At 39.4% G+C, this 25,100-nt stretch overlaps 10 protein-coding genes across 10 annotated transcripts in view; 9 read left to right on the forward strand and 1 right to left on the reverse strand.

The window, feature by feature from the left end:
* The window catches only part of LSM04_003132 (6-phosphofructo-2-kinase), a gene marked incomplete at both ends in the record, with an annotated part of 2,511 nt that extends 1,943 nt beyond the window's left edge, over nt 1–568 (forward strand). The window contains one exon of the mRNA XM_067337555.1: nt 1–568. This exon is cut by the window's left edge and continues 1,943 nt beyond it. Within this exon, the coding sequence (XP_067193508.1) occupies nt 1–568 (568 nt within the window).
* A 2,061-nt stretch (nt 569–2,629) lies between these two features.
* On the forward strand, nt 2,630–4,192 carry LSM04_005020 (DnaJ domain; the record flags this gene model as incomplete). The annotated part of the gene is made up of 1 exon (XM_067337556.1): nt 2,630–4,192. The coding sequence occupies one exon, from the start codon at nt 2,630–2,632 to the stop codon at nt 4,190–4,192; it is 1,563 nt and encodes a 520-aa protein (XP_067193542.1).
* Nucleotides 4,193–4,985: 793 nt separating this feature from the next.
* On the forward strand, nt 4,986–5,972 carry LSM04_004522 (uncharacterized protein; the record flags this gene model as incomplete). Its single annotated transcript, XM_067337557.1, has 1 exon — nt 4,986–5,972. The coding sequence occupies one exon, from the start codon at nt 4,986–4,988 to the stop codon at nt 5,970–5,972; it is 987 nt and encodes a 328-aa protein (XP_067193531.1).
* Nucleotides 5,973–6,794: 822 nt separating this feature from the next.
* LSM04_009757 (FAD-dependent oxidoreductase 2) lies at nt 6,795–8,149 on the forward strand (the record flags this gene model as incomplete). The annotated part of the gene is made up of 2 exons (XM_067337558.1): nt 6,795–6,814; nt 7,153–8,149. The coding sequence occupies 2 exons, from the start codon at nt 6,795–6,797 to the stop codon at nt 8,147–8,149; spliced, it is 1,017 nt and encodes a 338-aa protein (XP_067193631.1).
* LSM04_007794 (uncharacterized protein) lies at nt 7,075–7,308 on the reverse strand (the record flags this gene model as incomplete). Its single annotated transcript, XM_067337559.1, has 1 exon — nt 7,075–7,308. The coding sequence occupies one exon, from the start codon at nt 7,306–7,308 to the stop codon at nt 7,075–7,077; it is 234 nt and encodes a 77-aa protein (XP_067193598.1).
* Nucleotides 8,150–8,179: 30 nt separating the features above from the next.
* On the forward strand, nt 8,180–9,075 carry LSM04_004228 (FAD-dependent oxidoreductase 2; the record flags this gene model as incomplete). The annotated part of the gene is made up of 2 exons (XM_067337560.1): nt 8,180–8,666; nt 8,996–9,075. The coding sequence occupies 2 exons, from the start codon at nt 8,180–8,182 to the stop codon at nt 9,073–9,075; spliced, it is 567 nt and encodes a 188-aa protein (XP_067193526.1).
* A 901-nt stretch (nt 9,076–9,976) lies between these two features.
* Nucleotides 9,977–10,951, forward strand: LSM04_000756 (RNA recognition motif domain; the record flags this gene model as incomplete). The annotated part of the gene is made up of 1 exon (XM_067337561.1): nt 9,977–10,951. One exon carries the CDS (start codon nt 9,977–9,979, stop codon nt 10,949–10,951), a length of 975 nt encoding a protein of 324 aa, XP_067193461.1.
* Nucleotides 10,952–12,732: 1,781 nt separating this feature from the next.
* On the forward strand, nt 12,733–14,526 carry LSM04_006354 (Alpha-D-phosphohexomutase; the record flags this gene model as incomplete). The annotated part of the gene is made up of 1 exon (XM_067337562.1): nt 12,733–14,526. The coding sequence occupies one exon, from the start codon at nt 12,733–12,735 to the stop codon at nt 14,524–14,526; it is 1,794 nt and encodes a 597-aa protein (XP_067193569.1).
* A 386-nt stretch (nt 14,527–14,912) lies between these two features.
* LSM04_008480 (Amastin surface glycoprotein) lies at nt 14,913–15,425 on the forward strand (the record flags this gene model as incomplete). Its single annotated transcript, XM_067337563.1, has 1 exon — nt 14,913–15,425. The coding sequence occupies one exon, from the start codon at nt 14,913–14,915 to the stop codon at nt 15,423–15,425; it is 513 nt and encodes a 170-aa protein (XP_067193608.1).
* A 2,117-nt stretch (nt 15,426–17,542) lies between these two features.
* LSM04_004866 (uncharacterized protein) lies at nt 17,543–24,416 on the forward strand (the record flags this gene model as incomplete). The annotated part of the gene is made up of 2 exons (XM_067337565.1): nt 17,543–24,238; nt 24,366–24,416. The coding sequence occupies 2 exons, from the start codon at nt 17,543–17,545 to the stop codon at nt 24,414–24,416; spliced, it is 6,747 nt and encodes a 2,248-aa protein (XP_067193537.1).
* Nucleotides 24,417–25,100: the final 684 nt, after the last annotated feature.

Consider the following 25,100-nt stretch of genomic DNA (forward strand, 5'->3'; position numbering starts at 1 on the left):
AAAGGATCATTGTCTGAGAATAGCCAATAGACAAAAAGAAGATGAAACAAAAACTTCCTCTTTAAATGGAACTACCTCCAGCAGTAGTAGAGGCGAGGGAGGGAACTCAGAAGTGGTTGAAATATGGACGAGTCAGCTTCGTCGTGCTATTCAAACCGCCGAGAGGAGTGAAAAACTACTCGGTTTAAAGATGTTACGATGGCGTAGTTTAAATGAGATCCACGCTGGTGTCTGCGAGGATTTAACGTACGACGAGGTGCGAGAAAAGTACCCACTCATTGATCACTTCCGCCGCCTTAACAAGTACACCTTCCGCTACCCGGAGGGGGAAAGTTATCAAGATCTCGTTATGCGGCTGGAGCCGGTTATAATGGAGCTTGAGAATGCCGATCGAGTTGTGGTTGTGGTGGCCCATCAGGCGGTACTGCGGGCTTTATTGGCGTATTTTGGCGAGACTTCTGCGGAGAGTTGTGTGCGGCTTGAAGTTCCACACCGTACTGTGTGGCGTTGTACATATAACGCAAAGGGAATTGCCTCACTGCATGAATTGCGGTTTGAAGAGCATTGAGGTCTTTGTATATATATATATATATATATATATATACGTCTTTGTTTGTGAGAGAGAGAGAGAGAGAGAGTAAAGAGTAAAGAGGTTGGGAAATGCCTTTTTTTTATTATATGAAGTACAGCATATCTGTACTACAGTGACTAATGTGTTTGCTGGATACTTTTTATTTGACTATTATTATTATTATTATTATTATTATTATTATTGTGCGTCTCTGTATTTCCATGCGTGAGAGTAATATGTAGAAAAGAAGAAAAAAAAAAGAAGGGAGGACTTGAGAAGAAGAAACTAGGAAGAGATATGATGAAGCGGGAAACCACAGTAATAAGTTGTGACTAAACCCCTTCATTAGAAACAAAAAGAGAACGAAAAAAGCAAACAAAAGAAAACCAAATGCAGTTCATATAAACGATAGCAAAGAAGAAGAAATGGATGGTTCTTTTCTATTCGATGGGGAAGAGAGTAAAGGAAAAAAAAAAATGAAAACGATATATAAAAGGTCGCAGTAAAGTTTTGATACTGCCAAACAAGAAAAGTAATAAAACGCTAGGCAAAGGAGAGAAATAACAATGTTTTTTTTTTCCGATATCTATTTACTATGAGCGGAGGATGAATGAAGTAAAATAATGAGGGGGATACATACGCAAATGTAACAAGATGTGTCATCGTATACTGTGCGTCTGTGTGTCTTTTTTTATTTTTTACTTTTTTTTTTTGTGGCTCATACCGTATTCATCTTCTATTGGTTTTTGTTACCATTACCATTATTATTATTATTATTATTATTATTATTATTATTATTATTATTATTATTATTATTATTATTATTATTATTATTATTATTATTATTATTATTATTATTGTTATTATTCCAACTGGTCCATTTCCAACATGTTCATTTTTTCTTTTCTTGTCTGTACTTGCGGCCATATGACTCTGTTTGTTGTTATTTTACTATTATTCCTCGTATGCTAAAAGGAGTACCGTTGATGGATGATTTTGATGATAAAAAAGGGGAAAAGAAAAGAGGAAGAAATGAGGAGATAATATGATGAGGTGAGGGAAACAAAGACCAGGAGATCAGTAAAAGGCGTTTCTTCTTCTTCTATTTGGGTGAATATTATATATATATATATATATATATATATATATATAATCGTTTTTTTGTTTTTTCTTGTTTTGAAAGAAAGAGGACAGAGGGGATAAAAAAGGAATGGAAAAGTATTGTGTTATTATATTTTCTCTATTCAAATGAATTCTTTTTCTTTTCTCTATCGTTTCATGCCATCTCATTCAATTTATGTTTTCCTATTTCCCTATATTTCCCTTTTTCTCTTTCTTTTTTTCTTGTATTTTCCAATGATAATTGCCATTTTGTCATGTTATCTGAAGAGTGTATAAGAGATTGAGAAGAACTTATATACGTCTGTTTCTATGTGTATTTGCGCACTATGTAACAATTGCCTCTCCTCCTTTATCACTGTTAAGTGCACAGCTATGCATGGAGAAAGAGAAAAAAAAAGGGAGGACGAATAAACAATAGAAGTTTATATATATTTTTATTTTTATTTGTATATATGTCCGTGATAGGTGTCGCATATTTCCTTCTCTCAATCCCTTTAGCAAACATTCAGACTGTGTATTGTTTTTTTTTTCTTTTGTTTCCTCTTCATCTTGTTTTTTTCTTTCTTTCTTTAAACTTACAACAGTAACGACTACTGCTTTTATTGCTATACTGTTATTTATTCTTATTATTATTATTATTATTATTATTATTATTATTTTCTCTTTCTGATCTTTTGTTTTACTGTATTTTCCTGGCTTTTATTTCTAGCTTCGAGGTGGCTGGTCATTGCCCAATATATATATATATATATATTTTATATAGTGAATTAATTATATCCTACTAAAGAAAGAGAAAAAAGAACAGAGGCAACAGCCACAACGAACGAACCAAGAGAGGAAAGAAGTAAGGAAAGAGCCACAAAGAATAGGTGAGATCGGTTAAAAAGTTAAAAAAAAAACGAAAGAAAGAAAGAGAACAACCGAATATATTTGAAGATGTACATTCGACGTACATCTTTCCCCGTACATCTTACCGTAATCCTCCCTTCACCAGCTAAGAAGCCGCAAGAGGAGAAAGATATACACGACTCCCAATACTGCTCATCCTATATACGTCAAGAAGATGTACCGATCACTAACAGCAGCACTAGCACTACTGCTACCAGTAGTAGTCCTACAGTTCGCCGTTATGCATTCATGTTGAAAACTCTTCTTCCCACAGGTCAATACAATTCTATATATTTATCGACTACTTTAAATGTTAGACGTTTCTCCTCAGGCGCTGGAGTGGGTCGTCGTCCAACTTATACAGAAATATCAGAGGCATGTGCTGTATTGGGTGTTGAAGTTGACTGTGATGCTAAACAACTCAAAAAAATATATCGTGATCTTGTTAGGAAAAATCATCCAGATGCTGGAGGTGATGAAGCGACTATGAGTCGTATTACTGTAGCCTATGAGAGACTTAACGGGTTATCAAAATTAGAAAAAGAACAGTTTAAATTACAAAGGGATGCTTATCGTGGGGGAAGTTATTATACTTCAGCTGCTGCTAGTAGTAGTAGTAGTAGTGGTGGAGGACATGGTGGTTCTCACTATCGTACCGCTACAGGTAATCCCATGTACGGACACTATAGTTCAGGTACTAGACATGGTTTTTACGATACAGCAAACAGTGATTATTTTCGTCAAGGCCATGCAAACTCTCATGGCCATTATACTTATCAACAAAGGAATCGAAGTTATGCAGAAAATCCTTTTTCTGCAACCTATCCATTTTCCTTTAACGCACAGATTCAACGTGCTTGGAGTATGTCTATGGGATCTATTCTACTACGTGGTTTTGTTATGTATCTTGGAATATCTATGATCTTACTCCTACTATACCGCAAGTATCGTGACTGGGTGCATGACGACGGCTGGAAAATGTCTGAGAGCCTCGCCCGCCACGAACAGTTATCCGAAATGCACCGAATACGACAGGAGTTGAATGAACGCATCCGTGCAGCCCGCGAGGCCGCGGCCGCCCACAATCCCACCGTGCAGGCTGTCGTTAGTCACGGGGATATAAATACGGATTATAATGCGATGCGGAACTCAAAGGAAAGGGAACTGCGGGCACTCGAGTACGCCCGGCGGCGGCAAATGTCAATGAGTGAGGAGGTGCGGGGATGGCCGCAGTTCGGGGAGGAAAAGGGGAAGTTGATCCGCCGCGCCCAGGACCCACCGGGCGTTGTGTTCTTTGAACCCCGCAAGGAGGATCACCTCCAGCGACAGCTGCTCAACTTGCACAGGGGACGGCAGTGGAGTGAGCGGAATCAGAACGCGGCGGAGGGAAAGGGAAATAGTCGTTTGAGTAGGGAAACGGTTACGGTTCCTGCGACAGATGCGGAGGTGGCTGCTAGTACGGTTAGTAGTGCTAGTAGTAATAGTAGTAGCAATAGTAATAATAAAAATAATAATACAACTGCGGGAGTAGATGCGGATGTTCTTTCGGCTATTAACGCCGTTTTTGGTGGTGTTTGGAGTGGGGGGCAAAAAACAGCAGGAGGCTCGTGAAGGTGATCTTTTTTTTGTTTTACTTGTTGTTGTGAGTTTTAAAACAGGATATTATGGGGAGATTTTCTTTTTATTGATTCGGTTTTCTCCCTTTTTTTTTCTTCGTCTATTTTTGTGTTCAGTCTTTCTTTTTTGATGTTTTTTTTTATTTTTCTTTCTCTTTCTGTTCCATTAATTCAGGAAGAAAAGGACACGGAAGGAAAACGTGAAAACCAATACAGAATAGACGAAAAATGATATTATATGATCTCTTGTTTCCTTATATATTCTTTACTTTGGTGAATAGTTTTTGTTCTTTTTGATATTTTAAAGTTTTATCTTTATCTTTTTTTTTGGTTTTGATTTCTCCTGTTTCTGTTAACTGTAGGGAGAAGTGCATACATACGGACAAGCACCTCACAATTGTAGGAGGAACTATAAAAGAAAGGCAAAGTTCCAAAAAGGTTGAGAGAAGAAAAAAAACAAAAAAGAGAGAGACTGAAAGTCCTTTTTTTTCTTTGTTTTCTCTGTGTCTATCAAAGGCAGAGTTCTTTATTGGATTTTTAATCATACAGCCTTTGTGCTTTGCGTGTTTCATTGCTGTTTCTTTTTTTCTTTTCGTTCCGAACGTTCCAACGTGTTCTGATTTCCCTTCTGCCCATATCGCACAAAACGTTGGGTAACTAATATATTAACGCATATATATATATATATATATATATATATATATATATATATATATATCCGGTACGAGACCACCAATAAAACTAGAACAAGTAGCAACAAACAGACAAACAAAAATAATAATCGATAAATGCAATCGCAGGAACTACTTCATCTAGACGATATGGATTCTCGTATATTTAAACCAGGTGCTTTTGGACATCGTCAAGGAGATACAGTCGAAAATGAAACCTTCTTTAAAGCGGAGTTGTGCTGCTCAACTCTCTGCAATGCCGAAAACCCTGATGTACGGCATCCAGTGGGTACTACAGAAGAGACACCAACGTTATTGTTTACCCCGTTTCAAGTGAATGGCGCATCGCAACAACGAGTCCAGCAGTGGCGAAAATCCAAACGTGAATGTGAGGAGACATCACAACCCGCTGGATACACAACCACAACTACTGGTACCACTACTACTCTTACTGCTATTGCGACCGGAACTATTGCTGGCAAAACAGGGCGTTGCCGAAGTAGACAGACATCCGCATCTTTTGCCGGAGGAGCTGCGGTTGTATCGGATTTCTGCGGTGATATGGGTTGGGGCGCGCCCGGCGACTCCTCCCCGGTGTCGTCTGTGGAAAGTAATACAGATGATGACGGTGAGGACTTTGGGGAGGAACTCACAAATGCAAAGAAGCGGGCGAGTGAAGGTGTGCGGGAACAGCATCTCTACTCTGCAGATATCGGATCTCGATTCTGTCACAGCTCTGCCATGTCGCGGTTTAATCGTGCAGTTTTTGCGTCGGCGGCTTCTATTTTTTCTCCACCGCGGCCAATGGGGACTGTGGGAATGAGAGATAATGAGGAAAAGGGAAAAGAAGAGGAAAGAGAAGAAGAAAACGAAAAGAAGTATGGCGGGATGCAGTCGCAGCAGAGAGTACCGCAATCCTCATCGAAATCTCGATTTGATGGAAATACGGCGTTGAATTTCACCAGTAATGATGTGAGTATTGTGCGAGCCTTTGCCATGTCCCTTCTGGAGGAGGAAGAAAAGAAGAAAAGGAGTAGGCGAAATCAAAAAGAACAGTTAGAGGAGGAAGAGGAGGGATTCGATGATTGTTTATCGTATATCTAAAAAAAGAAATTGTTTATCTCGTTTAACTTGCTATTGTCTGAAATGTTGGATGATGATGATGGTGGTGAGGAGTACCCTATTGATATTTGCTCAATCAGATGTGTGGGATACTTGTACGGTTTCCTTTTTTTTTATGGTCTTCAAAGTATGTGCTTTCTCTCTATGTCTTATATATATATATATATATATATATATATATATATGGTCCTATGTGGATCTACGTGGAGGTATAATGTACTACAGGCGAACGATTTATTTGAGTAGTTATATGTTTCTTTATTATTAGCACGTTAATTATTTAATTAACATTTTTTATTTTTGCATGATTTATCTTTGAGAGAGACATAAAAGGGGTAGAAGTGCCTAAAAATAGACTTTGAATCCAAGAAAATGTTGGAAAGAAATAAGTGAGTAGGGAAATAGTGGTGTTCAGATGAGGAAGGAAATAAAAATGATATCATGAGAGTTTGATTTTTTTCTTTTTTTCGTTTTGTGTTGTTCCTGCTGTTGCTGCTTTTGGCTGTTTGTATTTATTGTTCTTTGCTGCCTCCAGCAGTCATTTTTCTTTTTTTTTATTGCTGTTATTGATAGCAGACCTGCGAGGGGAGAGCAAGAAAAGAGGTAGTAGAAAAACCATAGATCTTGCTGAGAAATCATCATGGGGTTCCATACATTTTACTTGTCATAAAGAAAGGTGCATTTATGCACGTCTACGTGAGCACTTTCTAATTGTTTTTATTTTATTTTACTGTTTGTCTACTATATTAGTACCGGCTACACATCTAAAAAAAATAAGAAAAACTTTTATCTTTCTACCTTTATATGTTTTTGCTACCTCTATAGTATTGATATAAATACACAATTATCTCTATGCTTTTTTCTTTTCTTCTTTTTTTTCCCATTATTATCCAGACCTCTTTCCGGTAGTAAAAGAAAAAAAAAGTGAGTAGGCAAATAACCAAAATAAAAGGAAACATACGGAAAAAAAAAGAAATACCTAGAGGTAGAAATATATATATACATCCGTATATTTCTATTACATCTTTATCTATTTCTCCTATATATATATATATATATATATATATATATATATATATATAACTCAGTGATATTCCCTGTGATTGGTGGAAATCGTGTGATTGTGGTGGGTGTAGGTCCGGCGGGTCTGGGCGGCCCACAGTGTACTTGAGCATGGCGGTTCTGTCCTGCTTGTGGATAGTGCCGCCTTTCTCGGCGGTAACAGCACAAAGGCTTCCAGTGGTATTACTGGAACGCCAACACAGGCACAGATAAGTGCCGGCGTCCTTGATGGTGTGAAGCAGTTTGTACAAGACATAAACCGGAGTTTCCACGGTATGAGCAATGATAACAGCAAGAAGAGAAATAAAAATGAGAGTAACACCAATGAAGACATTAATAATGTTTCACCACTTGTAGAAGAAGTTGCACGGCTTTCAGCCCCCAGCTTGGAGTGGCTCACACAACGATTTGGTGTTGATTTATCACAACTTGGTTTACTGGGTGGACATAGTAAACCACGTGTACACCGCGGCAGTGAACGGTTTCCAGGAATGGCTATTACCTGTGCCCGCATTGATGCACTGGAGGCACAACAGAAGGCAAACCCACAACAGGTTCAAATTGTGACAAAGGTAAAAGTTGTACGGCTTATTCGTGAACCAGTGGATGATCCTGCAGCACCAATAACTGGAGTTGAGTTGGAGAATAGTAAAGGAGAGCGACGTGTGGAACGTGGGGTGGTGATTATCACAACAGGGGGTTATGCAGCGGACTTTGGAAGCAGTAAGATAGATACTAATGATTCTTTACTGGCTCGATTTACCCCAAAATTGTTAAAATTTGCAACAACAAACGGTGAACACGCGACTGGGGATGGTATTAAGATTGCTGAACAAGTTGTTGCTCTCTTAATAGACATGGAATATGTACAAATGCATCCTACAGGTTTGGTGGATCCTAGAGATCCAGAAAACCATGTGAAGTTCCTCTGTGCTGAGGCTCTGCGTGGAACAGGTGCTCTTATCATTGATGGTAAGGATAAACGATTTGTAAATAAACTCGGACTTCGTGATGAGGTAAGTCATGCAATGTTGCAGAATGGTTCAACACCATTTCGTCTGTTGTTAAGTGAGGCTTGTGCAAAGGAAATGCCATGACACTGCAAACATTATACTGGACGGGGATTAATGAAATACTATAAAAGTGGGGTAGAACTGGCAGAGGAGATGAAAATTAAACCCAATGAACTTCAAAGTGAGTTTGACGCTTATCGTAAGACAGCACAAACACATGAAAGATTACAGCGTCGCCTACGTCGTGTAAAGGGGAAAGTATCAGGAGAGGAAATTACCAATGAAAGGAACAAAATCTCGGGTTCTTATGGTAAAACAATATTTCGCAATGCAGATTCTTTCCGAGTTAATGCACCACTCTATGTTACCATCATTACACCTGTTGTACATTATACAATGGGTGGACTTGCAGTTAATACACGAACAGAAGTACTTGACAGTCGAACGAAAACACCTATTCCTGGAGTTTTCTGCGCTGCTGAGGCAGCTGGTGGTGTACATGGTAAAAACCGTCTGGGTGGCAATTCACTGTTACATTGTGTGCTATTTGGACGTGTTTCAGGGAAGGAGACAACTCGGTATCTACTCTCCACTTTTCTTGGTCCAACATCAAATTACCGCTTAAACCATTTATTCACATCTCACACTTGATCAACTCTCTCCATTGAAGCCACTCTCTGCTACTGCTACTGCTACTGCCGATGCTGCTGTTTCTTCAAAGGATATCAGAGCATCCAATGTAAAACAAGAATCGAGCAACAACAGTCAAGGTGATAAGAAGTTTACAGGAGCTGAACTTGCAAAGCATAATAAACCAGATGACTGTCGGTGTATTATTCATGGACAAGTGCTTGATTTGACTGCTTTTTTTGCCGGATCATCCCGGTGGGAAACAATCTATTTTACTTTATGCTGGAAAAGACGCGACAGCAGAATTTGACTTGGTACACAAACGTGATGTTATTGAAAAATACACACCTGAAGCAATACTGGGAACCGTTACCGGTTGAAATAATCAAAGAATATGAATATATATGTAATACGCATATGTGTACATATACATGTATGCCATGATGACAGATCATGGCTTATTTTTTTCTGTAGTAAATTAGGCAAAAAAAAAATTAACTCTAGGTGCTTTTATTTGTTTTACCTTCTTAACTGTCTACACGCTATTTTTATTTTATGTAGGTTTTTTGTTGCAATTCTCTTGTTTGGTGGTGTGTCTGTTATATTTTGTTCTACATGATCCTGATTGCTAGTGAGGCCGCATAGTGAAAGAGGAATGATGGTATTGGGGGACAACAGCAACAACAAAAAAAAAACTTAGACAGTAAAGGGATGATGTAGAGGTAAAGAGAAGAAAGGAAAAAAAAAGCGATCGTATGTAGACAATGACAAAAGAAAACGAGAAACAAAAAGACGGATTATATATATATATATATATATATATATATATATATATATATTTATTTATTTTTTATTTTATTTTATTTTAATGTTCCTCTTTTATTAGAATACTTGTGGGATTGTTGGGTATTTTTTTTATTCCATTACTTTTTTTTTTGGTTTTTATTCGATTTGATTTGATTCGATTCGGTACCATCTTACAGGCATAGGTCTACGAAAAAAAAGGGTATGATTATTTCTATTTTAACTACTGTTTTTTTTTTTGCTTCTGTTCCTTTTTCGTCCCATTTATTTCTTATTATCATGTATTCTTTGCTTTTCCTTTCTTTTTTTTCTTTGTTTGAGAGTATTTCCGCTAGTTTTCGAGAAACCCCATCCGCCTTCTTTTTTGTACTACGTGGGTCCCCTCCGTTCCTCACCCCCACGCACATTGTATTTCCATCCCAGTGGTAGTATATCCTCCTCTCGCCTGAGCGCTGCCAGCCCCGCGTTGTACACGTGATGCGCTCAACCGACCCCACCGCCGCCTCCACAGACGAAGCCTCGCACGCCGGCGGGGAGAGCCGCTACTTTGTGGGCGGTGTGCAGCGGCACATCACGCAGCAGGACCTTGAGCGCTACTTTGGTGGCTTCGGCAATTTGGAGACCATTGCACTCAAACGCGATGCCGCCGGCAACTCCCGCGGCTACGGCTGGGTGGTCTACCGCAGCCCCCCGCAGCGTCTGGAGCGGCCGGAGCCGCACGTTCTGAAGGGTGTCAAGTTGACGGTGGAGAAGGCACGCAGCCGCGGCCCTCCCCGCCCTGGCCGCCCCGGCCGTCGGCGCTCCCGCTCCCGCTCCCGCTCCCTCTCGCCCTCCTCCTCCTCCTCCGGCTCCTCCGGCTCCGACTACTCGCGGCGCGGGGCGTACAGGCGAGGGGAGCCACGCGGCGGCCGGGGCGGCGGCAGGGGAGACGCGCGGGCTCGTCTTCCGCCCCTCACGGCGCCCCCCGCAGAGGCCTCGTACGCGATGCCGCCCCCACCGCCCCCACCCCCGCACCCTACCACATCATCACGACAGGTTCCTCAACAGCAACCATACCCTCTCTTTGTACCAGAGAATCGGAACTCTAGTAGCAATAACAGTGGAAGCTCCAGGGATCTGGCAGTAGCGGCATCAGAGACGTATCTGTGTATTCCTGTGGCACTCTGTCCTCCTGAATATCTCAACGATCCGCGAACATTCTGTGCCAAACTGGATCAAAGTCGTGTTGGAAGTCTTAATATTGTACCTACACCTCCTGCTTCAGCAATCGCTGCCCCTGCAACCCTGAGAATACCTCCAACTCCAAGCGCATCGACATTATCTTCTGTAAATCAGCAGATTCATCTTGGTTCCATGGGTAGTAGAAGCACTGGAAGCAACAGCAGTGGTCCACCGTCGCATGGATCTACAACAGCGGTGCATGTGGGTATGCACCAAAACATGCTGAATTGAGGTGGGAAAAAATGATTTGAAGTTGTTCACCAGACACGATGTTGTTGTTTTTTTCTTTATTTTATGCTCTCGTGTCCCTGCTCTATTACATGGTGATGCTCGTCCAAGAATATATAGGAAAAATAGAAATAAATGCTACGTATTAAAGAATAGAACGTCAAGTTCTTCACTGCCGGTACTTTTTTTTTGACTCCGTGCATGTATAGTATATATGTGTGTCTTTCTGTGTGTCTGTGTGGAATGTTGCAAAACAGAAGAATGAAAGAAAGAAAAAAAAAGAAAAATTTCTGTCCATTTTATGTGAAGAAAAAAACCAGGATAGCTGATTCCTATTCTGGGTTTTCTTTGACGTAGATGCATTTTCTATTTTTTGTGCTCATACGGAGTGATCATTATCTATATAATTTTTAATGTACTGCAACTTCTTGTCTTACCACTGTAACCATTACCCTCCGTCGCCGTAATCCTTAAACCATCGTCCTACTCAGTTTCCCTCTAAAAATATTCTTTGCGCATCTTCGCAGCAGCAGGCGATGACTTTGTCCATGTGGACATATATATATATAAAGAGAAACAGGCACAGACAAATATGCTTGGTGGTTTTTTTTTTGAGGAGAGTAGAGTATCTTGTACATCCTGAAATGGGGACATCCACAGAAAACGACGAAAAATAAACATGAATATTGTTGGGTTGAAAGTGAAGAGGAAAATGAGAGAAATATAAATAGGAAACATTCAAAGGAAAAGTTACCTTAAGTGCAAAAAAAAAAACAGATTTCTTCTATTCTTTTCTTCATTACTACTGTATATCCCTTTATATTCATTCTTTGATTGCCTATTGTTACGTTCCAATGACCAATATACCACAATGGCATTATGCAAGGGATTTCTTCATTTCTTTTCTTATTCAAGGCTTCTCTACTCCAATGGAAAGAAATAGCGAAGATACTTTTTGTATCCCTTAAATGCGCATATATATATATATATATATATATATATATATATATATATATATATATATATATACGGTGGTGCTAGCCACGGAGTGAAGAGAGAAAAGAGGTCAAATGGAGTTAATGCTTTTATCATCATTATTATTGCTGCAGATACTGAGCCACTATGAATGATGGTTGGGGGTGGGGAGAAGGAGGAAGGGAGAGTCAAGTTGAGAAAAAGAAAAAGAATTAAATGACAACATCCCCTGTAGTGATACCATTTTTTTTTCACTCTCTGTTTGTCGTGGTTATTTTTTTAATGCTTTCTTCATACATTTGGTATGGCATCTCTCTCAGGGTGTGGAGCCATACGAATACAGAAGATTGTGTTAGGCATGAACCGCCATGATAGACACAGAGAGAATAACAGAAAGAAAAAAAGAGATGGAAAGTGGTGATAATTGGAGGTTGGCTGCAAAATAAATGAATAAATATGTTTATATATATATATGCTTTTACTGAGATATTTATCTTTTGAGATATTTTCCTTCTTTGATGTCTTGTTTTACCTTTCTTCTGCTTTTTTTCTTAATTTGTGGGGATGCGAAGTTCTTTGAGTTATATAATCACATACAAACAAACGCAAAAGATTACTATTATTATTATTATTATTATTATTATTATTATTATTATTATTATTATTATTATTATTATTATTATTATTATTAAGATTCTCTCTCTACACGCACACACTCACACATACATACATAGATAAAAGAAAGAAAAAAGCAAAAAAAAAAAAGTACAGTTTTCTGCAAAGGAAATATTATTTTGCTTCTATTATCTATGCCATTGCCTTCGTTTTTTGCTGATGCTGTGCGAGATTGCATTGCGCATTTCCCACTACGGCATACGCCCTCTACTACTCCACTGTGCTATGGTACCGCCGGGTTTCGGGCGACCGCAGCTGTGTTACCACCCATTGCGGCACGTGTGACTTTTGTGGCGGCTCTTCGTATTTGGTGGGCTATTCAAAACACGAGTGCTCCTGCTGGTTGTTCACTTGGTTGTATGATTACAGCGTCGCACAATCCTGAACCTGATAATGGTATGAAATTGATTGATATGGACGGTGGTATGTTGACGAAAACGTGGGAAGGGGTGTGCACAGATGTAGCTAATACGACAACAGGGGAAGAGCTTCTCAAAATATTAGAGGATTGGGCCTCAAGAAATAATATTTGTGTTCCTTCAGTGAAAGAACTGGAAGCTCGCTGTTCCTATGCTGCTATTCACCTCGCACGTGACTCACGATCTTCGGGGGAAGAAATTCTTTCGGCAATACAGAGGTCTTTACAAGCACTTCATCTATCATCCATTGAATATGGCATCATCACGACTCCACATCTTCACTATATGGTTCAGCGTGCCAATTTGCCATCTTTAGGAAGAGAATCACTTATTACTGCTGATTTTGGACCATCTCTCTACTGGTGTAGTCTTCTTTCTGCTCTAAAAGCATTGTTAGCTGCAGTTGTAGTTCCCTCTCAGGAAAAGCGAAAACGTCAAAAAATTGTAGTGGATGCAGCAAATGGTGTCGGTGCACTTGGTCTAAAGTCTCTTCTCCAAATTTCACAGGAGTTATTACCTAATATATTGGATGAATATTTTGAGATTATTATTTTAAATGATTCCCTTGATAAACATGAATCTCTTAATCACATGTGTGGTGCAGATTTTACCCAAAAAACACGTTCACCATCAAGTGAAATGAAGAAATGGGCTACAGATTATGAAGATAAAAAGGTTAAAAATGGAGAAGAAAAGGAAGTTCATTACTACTCTTTTGATGGAGATGCTGATCGTGTTGTGGCTTTTTTTCATGATTATGCTGAAGGCGATGTTTGGCATTTACTGGATGGTGATCGTATTTCTATTTTGTATGCTCTGGCTCTTCGTCACTGGCTTGGAAAAGACGTACTTCATTCACTCGATGTAGGAGTAGTGCAGACGGCCTACGCCAATGGGGCTTCTACTGACTACTTGCAACAACAATTAAATCTTCATGTTTATTCTGCTGCTACAGGCGTAAAAAACCTCCACTCTATTGCCCATAAACGAGATATTGGAGTCTATTTTGAAGCAAATGGACACGGTACCATATTATTTAACCAGGAGAGTATTCGTTCGAAACTTAAATCTGGTTCTATTAACTCTCAAACAGAGGTAGTACTGACGTACTTGCCGTTGCTCCTTTCTCAAGTCTGTGGAGATGCAATGGCCGATGCCTTTGCCTGTGAAATCGCACTCTTGGCATTACAGATGCGATTTAAAGAATGGCTTAACCTCTACGTGGATCGACCCTCACTGCAAAGTAAAGTTATAGTTCCGAACCCAAAGGTAATTACAAATACAGCAGATGAGCGACATGCGCTAACACCATTTGGGTTGCAAGAGTCTATTGACGCAGCAGTAACGGCTACAAGTTCTGCCACACAATCTGCGGCAAGAGCATTTGTGCGACCAAGTGGTACGGAACCGGTGGTGCGGGTCTATGTGGAGGCAAGCGATGCGGCAGCGTGCCAGAAACTCCTGACGGAAGTCGAGATTGCAGTAAAAAAGTATTGTGAGTCCTCGTAGTTCTTTTTTGTGTTTTCTTTTCTTATACTTGAAGTTGATTCTTCTTGATGAAGAGAGAGAACACTGTATATATATATATATATATATATATATATATAATTGTTTTCTTTATTCTCTCTTTTTACTCGTCTACGCACATGTGGTGGGTTAATGAGTCTTTTTCTTTGGTACGGCTGTATTTACCGTTTTGTTGGTCTTTCAGAAGAATAAATACAGGTAAAAAAATATGTGAATTTACCAAGAAACGCTATCTATAATGTTGTTGTAGGACTCGTGCATTTTCTCTTCTTATTTCTTCATTGTTTTTGGAAGATTTATTACCCTTTTCGCTATCCAAAACAGCTAAAATACAAACAAGAACCAACCAAGCAATCTATTAAAAAGAAATGAACTTTGGTGTTGGACTCATCCCGCTGGTGATTGAGTGTGTCGTCTTCCTATTTGTGCTGATTGGCACGCCTCTGGAAACGTTCAGACTCCATAACCCTCTTGGGTCTGATAGCTGCATTACGCTTTGGGGAGCCCGCAACTGCGGTTCCGCTTCGTACTCGTCGCGAGATTTCCGTTGTAACCGTGAAAAGAGCACCATGAACGCTGGTGCCGCGTTTGCCATTATCTCCATCTTTGTTACTCTCGTCGCGATTTTGACGTTCTTTTTGACGGGAAAGCTCTCCCCAGCCGGATTGATTGGTAAGATTTGCGCTATTTTGGCGGTGTTCACTATTCTCATTGCCTGGGCCACCCCGGCGTCTGTCTTCCACCAGCACATGTGCAAAATGCTCTCCATTCGCCTGCATTCATATAAAGAAAATGGATGGCACCTCGCCGCGGGGTTTGGCCTGATGGTGACTGCCTGGTGTCTGCAGATTATCGCGGTCGTCCTTTCCTTTGTATTGTAGAAGCGAGAAGGAAAAGGTGAAAAAGTAGAGGAATAGAATAAAAGGGGAAATATGGTGGAAAGGGAAAATGGACCTGTGTTTCGCTGTGTTGAAGAACCATAAAGAATAAAATGACAAAAAAAAAAGGGGAAGGATGCAATCATTATAACTTTTATGTGCAAATTTAGAGAAAAAAGCAAAAAATAAGGCAGTGCAAAGCAGAAAAACAGTGTAGACCAGCAAGTTATAGTGTGGAAAAAAAATTTCTTTTTTTGTGACAACGGTCACACACAAAAAAGAAAAAATAATGAATGATGTCATCGCAATACTGTGTTGCCATATTTTTTAAGTTATGAATAAGAGAAAATGAAATGGAAGAGAAAAAGACCATTTATTATATATATATATATATATATATATATATATATATATATCTGTAAATAATGATTGATGACAGGGTTTCATTTATATAGGAATGGGTAAAAAAGTTCAATTAAGTGAAAAGGTAAAGAAAAATACGCGTTTCTTTTTCTCTTCCTTTTTCTCTTCCTTTTTCTCTCTCCTTTCTTCCTTTCTTTTTGGTTTCTTCCTTCAGGATCACAATGAACGAATTGTCGTTATCCTCATAGTCTCTAAGTGCTATTTTTTCTGTTGATTTAGTACTTTACCTATTCATATATATATATATATATATATATGAATAGCATAGTTTTTCATATATATTCCTATTTTCTCCATTTTCCCCATTTTTCCCTTTATTCTCTTTTTTAAACATTGTTTTGCTCCCCTTTTTCTTCTTTTTTAGAAATTATTTTTGTTCCACTCTTCAATGCTTCATGGGATACGAGGCTTTTTTTTCTTCGGTTTTTTTCCTACTTTGTTGTCCCGAACAACATCTTTATCGCTGTTCCCACTAAAAGTATCAGAAGAAAGTTAGGAGAAAAAAATTGTATGTTAGAGTCTTAACGGTGGGACGATGGAGGGAAAAAAATGGTAGATAAGGAGAAAAAAAAACGAAGTGCATAAATATATTTAAAATCAGAGAAAAGAAAAAAAATGGTAATGATGAGAGTACTGTGTGAGTTGGGTATATTTGCTATTAGGGGTATATAAAGCAAATTGATGTGGTAGAGGAGCCTGTTTCTGGGACAGATAGATTTGTATCTCAATATTTGAAATAAAGGAAAAATTGTTCTCATCTAAATTTGTATTTATTCCTTTTAAACTAAATTTATTTATTTTCTTGTTATTTTTTATTTTTTAATTTGTTTCTCTGAGGGTGAGTGAGAAGAGAATTGACTTTTTTTTGGGATCCCTTCTTATCTGTATGAATGGGGACTTGATTTACCAATAACTTTGTTTCTTCCTTTAATTGGTGCAATATCCCTTGTGTTGTATTTTTGTATATCTTGAAAAAAAAAAAGAAATTCTTTTCTCTCATATTTTACTCTTCTCTTTTTCTCCACAATAAGTCATATTGTAGCTGTAAGAGGCTACATAAAAATCAAAATAAAGGGAAAAAATACAAATAGCACCAAAGAAGAATATATTTAAGTCAATCATTATTAGAGGGAAGGGATATCCTAAGTAGATAAAAGGAGTTCTCTTGTTTTTATTCTTTCTCTTTTTTTTATATTAACTCTTCATTGCGTCTGTATACTTCTTTCAATATTTACCCCCTGTTCGAAAAAAAAAAACGGGTTTTTTTGTTGCTGCTACATATTAGAGAAATATATATTTTTTATTATTTATTTGCTGGAGTGACTGAAAACCATTAGAGGTTAAGAGAACTGGGTGGTGTGAAGAGACAAAGTAGAAGTAGAAATATATAGCGCAATACATATAGATAGAAAAAAAGATACACACAATAAAATAAAAAGAAAATTATTATTATTATTATTATTATTTGTATTAACGCGTATTTTTATAGAAATACACGTGTACAAACATAGAGTCGTACAGAGACACTCTCACTTCCTCATAGTCGCACAGACGGAAACGAAAAAGGAAAGAAAGAAAAGAACAATAGTAAATCTTCTCTATTAATTTCTTTTCCTCTCTTGCAACAAGGAAAAATTTTTCTGCCTAATCGTGATAAACGGTTGCCATTACCAAACCATTTTTGTACATTGTTCCACATGAAAAGTTTGATTATTTTGTTAGTAGCGCTCTGTGCTGCAACATTATGCTCAAATTTGTGTTTAAACGGAGCAGCTGCAGATACAGGGAAAGCTGCTGTGGAGCCGTCTGAACCTTTACTAAATGTTCCTTTTCGTGTTACCGCATCTTTCCTGAAAGAAAGAGAAAACTTATATATATCACTTAGTTCAACGTGTGATATATCGCAAGTGGCAGGAGCTATATGTACATTGACTGCATCTCGCACATGTGAGTTTACCGTAAGTGGAACTAGTGTAAATATCAGTGCACAGTATGACTCTGAAGTTCCATTATTGTATCTTTGCTCAAGTGCCTTTTCTCATTCAGTGCCTATTCAAACCGTACAATTAAGTGTTATTGATGTTATGCCTCGTTTCGTCATAACAAGAGCACCTTTTGCTGTTACACTGAATAATGCCACACCTTTAGGAACTGTTATTGGTTTCTTTTCTGATGATGCATGCAGAAACCCAGTGAGTGGTATGTCTCCTGTGGAAGTGGGGTATGATCGGCGATTAAGTTTGACATTTACTTCAGCTAGCGTGATACGACTTTGTGCTAAAGTTCCATTCAGTAATACTGGTTCGGGTGGGAAGTTATTTACATCTTATGTACCTGCGGCAACACTGCTTGGAGTCGATGCATTTTCAGTGGATAAAACAGAAGTTTTTCGCCATACAACGGAAGAGTTTGATTTATCACCATTTAATCAAATTCCTTTTGCAAGTTTTTCTCCATCTTCTAATTGTATTCCATTGAAACAGGAACCTGTGAGTGGAAACATGCTACAACGAGTGAGATTACCTATACATGTACCAAGAGGGAGTTATTATCTCTGCACAGGACTTGCTTACTATATGCGAAAACGATTGTTTGTTCCATCAAGCAACCCTGTGGTTGTGAGAGCGTATGGATTACAACCACATACCATGTATAACAGTTTATCTACAACTGTAACACTTACATTGGATGCTGCCACACCTTCTACTTCTGCTTCTTCTGACACTATGAGTGCTGCATTATTTTCTTCTCCGAATTGCCAAGGAAATCCCATTATCGCATGGAGTACATCAAGGACATGGACTGTACCTTCAGCCGGTCTTTATTACGCATGTGTGCGAGGGACGGCGAAAACACAACCCACCGCATTGGCAGCAAACGTTACTGTGATAGATGCCCCGAGTGTTTCACTCTCACGTTCTCCCGCTATCGGAGGTCTTCCTCTCACAGTTACATTAAGTGGTCGTGCCGTAAGCAGTCCGGGAATTATTACAGTGGGTTTATCATTAACAGCATCGTCGTGTTCAAAACTTGTGGCTAGCGGTAAAACTACTACAACAGGAACTGTGGCTACTTTCCTTGTTCCACAAGATGTTCTCCCGACGATGACATTATGTGTTTCAACGCCTCTTTTGGAGAGCTCAAATGCGGAAGATAATGAGGATGCTGATCGTGGTTATACATATGCCAGCAGTTCAGTTACAACACAAGGGTACAATATCAGTTATGGACCACTCTTTGTTGGGGTTCCAGGGACCATAAAACTTGATTCAACAGTGTCGCTTGATGCTGGTACGACTGGTATATTTGGTCAGGGATCATGTAATAATGTGATAGGTAAACCATTTTTCATGAATGAAGCAAGTTTAAATAATGTTGTCTTTGAATCTGCTGGTCTATATGCACTATGCGTAAAATTAGCTGGATCATCATCATCATCATCATCATCATCTGTTGAATCCTCCTATACACAAATTGCTAATGTTTTGGTATATGGTCCAGTAAATCTCTCTCCATATTCCATTGTTATGAATGTCTTGAAAAATGTGAAAGTTTCTCTACTTCCACCTTCTGCACCTGTTCGCATTTTGGACACTAATGATTGCAATGCTAAACCTTTGTTTAAAGGAACAGCGAATAATGGAGGAGAAGCAACGATACCAATTTCATACAATAAGGAGGCAAAATTAACTGTATGTGCAGGATACCGTGGAAATAATAATCAGGGAGAATGGAGTTTTAAACCTATGGGTATATTACCCGTGACACAGGTAACTGTACTTCCTAAAGCTATCATTACTTCACAAGTTAACCGATTGAACTTTATTGTACCTGATAAAACATCTCTTACGGGTCTTCAGGCGTTTGTGGTATCTGCAGCAGGGGGATCTTGCGCAATGCCATCAACGCCAAGGATGAATATGAGTATCCCTGGTGAAGGACGAGCGTATATATTATTTACACCATCTACTTCTTCTACATGGACGTTGTGTTTGAGTACTACAGGTAATAATTTTGTTTCTGTTGGTGCTATTACATCTGTATCTCAACTTACTATTACTGCAGGTTCTTCAGATAGGGCACTTAATCTCCCTGTTCGACTTCAACTTGGAGGATCATCATTAAACGTACTTCAACCAACACGTTTCTTTGTTACGGATACACCAAATTCATGTACACACGTTCAAACCAGTGGAACTCCTGTATACGCTGAAGGTAATATGGATGCCTTTACTGGAGAAGTTAATTCATTTGTAATGAAACAAGTGGGTAGTTTTACTGTTTGTGTTGGTTGGCAAGATGAAGAGAGTGAATTTTTTGTATATGGTGTCCCAATTCAAGTGGCATCGTTTAAATCTCTTTCTCGTTATGCTATTCGTGAATCAACTAACAATCTCAGAGCTTTTCCATTACCTGGGGATACAACCTTATTTCTGGTGGCCTGTCCTGCATTAAAAACTTGCAATACTCTAATCACGGCGGCCCATTGTAAAGAAGCTCCCCACCGGTATTATACAAGTTCACTGGTTCCTTTAAGAGGAGCTGCAGTTGGGAAATACGTATTATGTCAGGAAGATGCAAAAGATGGAACTATTATAGCATCAGAGAGTTTAATTAATGTGGTGGATCCATTTGTGGTAACCTTTACAGATAATGATGTACGTCAGTACAAACCAGTTTCCGTCACATTAAGTGGAGGTGATGTGAAAACACGGGATGAATCTGTTACAATTTCTACTATGCCAGCTGATGTGAATTGTGATTCATTCCATCCACAACGTCAAGAGTTTGTTTTTCCTGCTTCTCAACTTACTGGAAGTATTACTATAACAGATATGGAGCCATATGTGGAAGGGGCACAATTATGTTTAACAGCTTCTCCAAATGATGTATTCTCTGTAGGTGTATTTAATTTTCTACCATATATGAGTCCTGCTACAGTAATTACAGATCGAAAGGTTTCAGTACGATCTGGTATGTGGGAAACAGGTGTGGTGGCAAAACTTACCGCTACCAATAACTGTGCTGGGAATGTTATGAATACTGAACCTGTACTTATCCATGGTTATGTTTCAGAATTGTTTGTAGATGGTTGTGCTAATGGTAATGCAGATCTCACAACGGTATACTATTGTGAAAGTAAAAATGGTTTGAGTGCATATGAACTTCGTGGTATGATGCGATTGATTCGTTTAAAGAACTGTGCACCAAATAAACCAGCAGCTATTACACCTGTTACAGTTCCACCTTCACAAATTTTGAATAATTATGGTATTGATACAACGTTGCTTATGAATCCTGTTCTTTCACGTACATCTGATTGTCTGCAATTGGTACAACAAAGCGTTAACAGTGGTTATGCGCCAAGGTTTGATGAGAATGCACGTTTCTTTGTTTGTGTTAATGCTAAGGGGGATCCTGGATATCAATTTACGACCGATACACCAACATTAACTATAATGAATCATAAGGCTTTACCAACATCTATTCCAAGTCGATTAAGTGCATCTGTTGGAGTTACAATGAAAGCAGTACTAAAACTAAACTATAAAACAGGAACTACAGATACATTCCTAAGTCATTCTGCAAACTGTGATAGTACGATAGTAAATACACCAGATCTTGGTCGTGAACCACCACGTTCACAGTTACTTTTAACAGGAGTCTCAGGTATTAAATATATATGTGTTGTAAGACATACTGATGCTACTACTACTGCTACCATACCAGTTGCAAGAGTTCTTGCTGTAAATCCACCACAAGCGAATCAATTAGATCCTGCTCTTGTTCGTGGTGCACCTTTCCACGCAAACTTGCAACTCGTCGCCGTTGATGGTCAATCACCCACATATTCTTTGCTCCCTGGAGCAGATTCAGGATATGCTACAGCATCGTTTTATGCTTCAAATTTTCGTGGTATTTACTTATCAAGCGATTTGTGCAGAAGTGTACTGAGTGGAACAGATGTAACCCATGTTCGTAGTTCTGGTCATGTGGCAATTCCAACAAGTTCTATTGATACTGATTTAACAACTTTTTCACTTTGTGCAGGAACTCCTGCTGGGAACCTTACTGTTGAAACAGAAATTTCACTCTCTACAGATATTATTTTCCCTTCACAGTTCGTATTGGGGGCAGATAAGGAAGTATATGTCCCACTTTCACCAACGAGTGTATTCCATTTAAGAAAAAATGAGGATTGTAGTGGTTCGGAATTTGTACCTCCTTTTTCTACTGACGAAGATGGTCGTGGAACTTTATCTTTAAAATCATCTTCTGGTAATGGTTTACCTCCTTCTGGTAAATGGACATTATGTGAGGAACAAATCACTTCTCCAATGGCTTTAAGTGTAAGAGAGATGAATGGGAAAGCACATACGGCATCAACGAAATCTTTAAATCCACTAACCATTATTCAAACCTTTGATCCTGTATACTTCAATATTCGTGGTACGGTTGTTATTGTTGGGGTTCCAAGTGTTTCTGTGTTATTGGACAGTCTTACAGCTGATTTTTTATTACCTGGATTTAGCAGAGACAGAAGTTGTACAAATCGAGGCGAATCCTATGGTTCTTGGCGTGTTTCCGATGAGGGATCATCTACCACCGCTAAAAGTATTTCCATTCATGCCAAAGAGCCTGTGGGTTCTATATACATGTGTGCGACGGCTCCTATTAACAACACTATTGTGTCTCTCCCCACCAGTAATGCCTTTAACTTTCTCGCTCCGTCCATGTCGCTTCCCTCGACGGTTTCCCGCTGTGATCCGCTGATGCTCGACTCGTGCGCCATCCCCGGCGCCTCGTCCTCCTCCGCTGCCTCTCTCATCGTTATTAAGGGCGACTGCTGTAATATGGCAGATCGCGGGAATATTGTGGGGCGATCCTCGCAGTCCGCTGATGGTCACTGTACACTGACGATGGATACCCGTCGCCTTAACGCCTTTCCAATCGCAACAGACTTTTCCGTTTGTGGAGTGGACTCAACGGACACATCGTACTGTCCCACGTTGGGGCGTGTGCGGGTGGATGAGGAGATATGTGCCGGTGACGTCGTTGTAGGTGGGAAACATAGTATTGCCACCGGTGCCCGCATTGCAATTGGCATTCTCGCCGCCCTTCTCGCATTACTTATCATTGCACTCATTATATGGTTGGTGCTGCGTTGTAGAAGAAAGCGGAAGCATAAGAAAGACAAGCACGCTATTGGACCAGCAGCTGTTAACCCATTCCTTTTGGAAGGACCAGTGATGCTTGAACTGCGGGGTACAAGCGCTGCGCAGCGTACCATCACCATTACACCATCAACAGACCGCACCTCCTTGTCCGCTTCACCACCAGCGACAGACATGCGACTCTGGGAAGATGGAGAGAGTGATGCACGTGATCAACTTGCACTGCAGGAGGCACGTGACCGATACCATATGCGACTCATTTTTACAGAGGGACTTGAGAGGTTGCGAGTGGCCGCGAAGGAGCGGGATTTACTCTTTGAACTAAGCGGCGATGATGAGGGAGTGGATGAGAATGGGGCTCGTGTCGATTATAATAAGAGTAATACCAATCGGGAGGCTCCCGTGGCTGTGGGACTTGTGGCATCAGCACCACCAACGGAGGATTTTGATCCCCTCTATGTACCACATCCACCGGTGGAAGTTCCTCTTACAGGTACTGGATCTAATCCCATAGCGGTGGCAGGTGTGGTGCTTAGGGATGGGCATATATCTTCATCACCTTCGCCACGCAATCCTCGTGCGACACCATCACCTGCATCAAGTATTGGAACACTAAGTTACACAACAACACAACGCTTTCATGATGAACGTCGTTATACGCTTGAGAATGAGGCGGTACGACGGCAACGTATTTTAAATTGGGAAGAAGAAGAGTGGCATGGCTTGGTTGATTCAGAGTTCACCAGCTATGTACGTTTGCAACAAAGTATGGAAAAATCACCAGCACCTCCAGCGCCAGATGTCGTTGTCCTACCATTCGCTTCTGCCTTTACAGAAGTTGAGGTTGGAAATAATAACCGTCAAGAAGAAGAGGGTGAGGATGACATTTACGATGCCCCTGATATTCCAGTACAAATGGTAAAGTATAATAACAATAGTAATAATATTCATGATAATGGTGCTACTACGGCTGTTGTTATCAATGCTATTCCTGAAGAGATGGCGTGGTGTACTCCATCGGGTCGCACGGGCGAGAATGAGGAAATGTCTTCTGGTGATACCATCTTCAGTGGATCAATACCATCAACAAGTAAAACACAAGGAGAGACGAATGGCGTGGTGCCAAAGCAGGATATTAAAGACAATGTGCAAATACCACAACTAACACCAGAAAAACACAAACGACGACCACGACAAGAGAAACTCGGAAGAGAAGGAGTTGAGGATCAGCAACGGCAACGAGAGCAAGGGAAAACTCAAATAAAACGACAACGGAAAGAAAAAAGGCTCCACACAGATCCCTTATCTCCACCATCGACACCACCTGATATTGATGACAGCGCAGAGTAGTGAAGCCAATCTGGAGGAGGCATCTGAGCTCCGTGAATATCGATGATATTAGAAACAAGGATATTTTAGTAGATATGGCAGAAAAGTATAGAAGAAAAAACAGAAAGAAGGACTACAAAAAAAAAAAAAAAAGAAGCACAACACTTCCCAGAGAGGGGTTAAGAGGTTAAACTGGCGCTTTTGCGTATAAAATACAAAGAAATAAAGGTCTAATAAAGCTTTTTCTATAAAAATAAAAACAAGAATAAAAAAAACAGAGGGAGAAAGAGGTAGAAAAGAGTGAAAATATTTTCACAATACCTCAATATCTAGATGTAACTTCTTCCTACTTACAGTAGATTCTAAAAAAGAGGGTTCACAAGGGAAAATGTAAAAGGGTCATTGTATTATACCAATAAATACACTTTGGCACACGTATATATTGACTCTTCTACAAAGTTCTCACCCTTATTGTTTATTTTTTTTAATTATATTTAACCGTGAAAAGGAAAAGAAAAAAGAAAGGAATGATTACAGCTTCCAAATGTGATAGGAAAAAGAGAGGCATAATCCAAATTTATTTTATTTTTTCTTGGGCACGTTTGCGGTTTGTGTCGACTTACGAGAGCAATAGACATAGTGTAGTGCATAGAAGTAAAAACAAAAATGTAGAAAATAACAACAAGAAAAAAAAAGCAAAATAAAAAATAGACTGAAAAAAAAAAAAAGAAAGGATGTTGAAGTATTAAGC

The sequence above is a fragment of the Trypanosoma melophagium genome (assembly GCF_022059095.1).
Source record: "Trypanosoma melophagium isolate St. Kilda chromosome Unknown ctg16segment0, whole genome shotgun sequence".
NCBI classification, from domain to species: Eukaryota; Euglenozoa; class Kinetoplastea; order Trypanosomatida; family Trypanosomatidae; genus Trypanosoma; species Trypanosoma melophagium.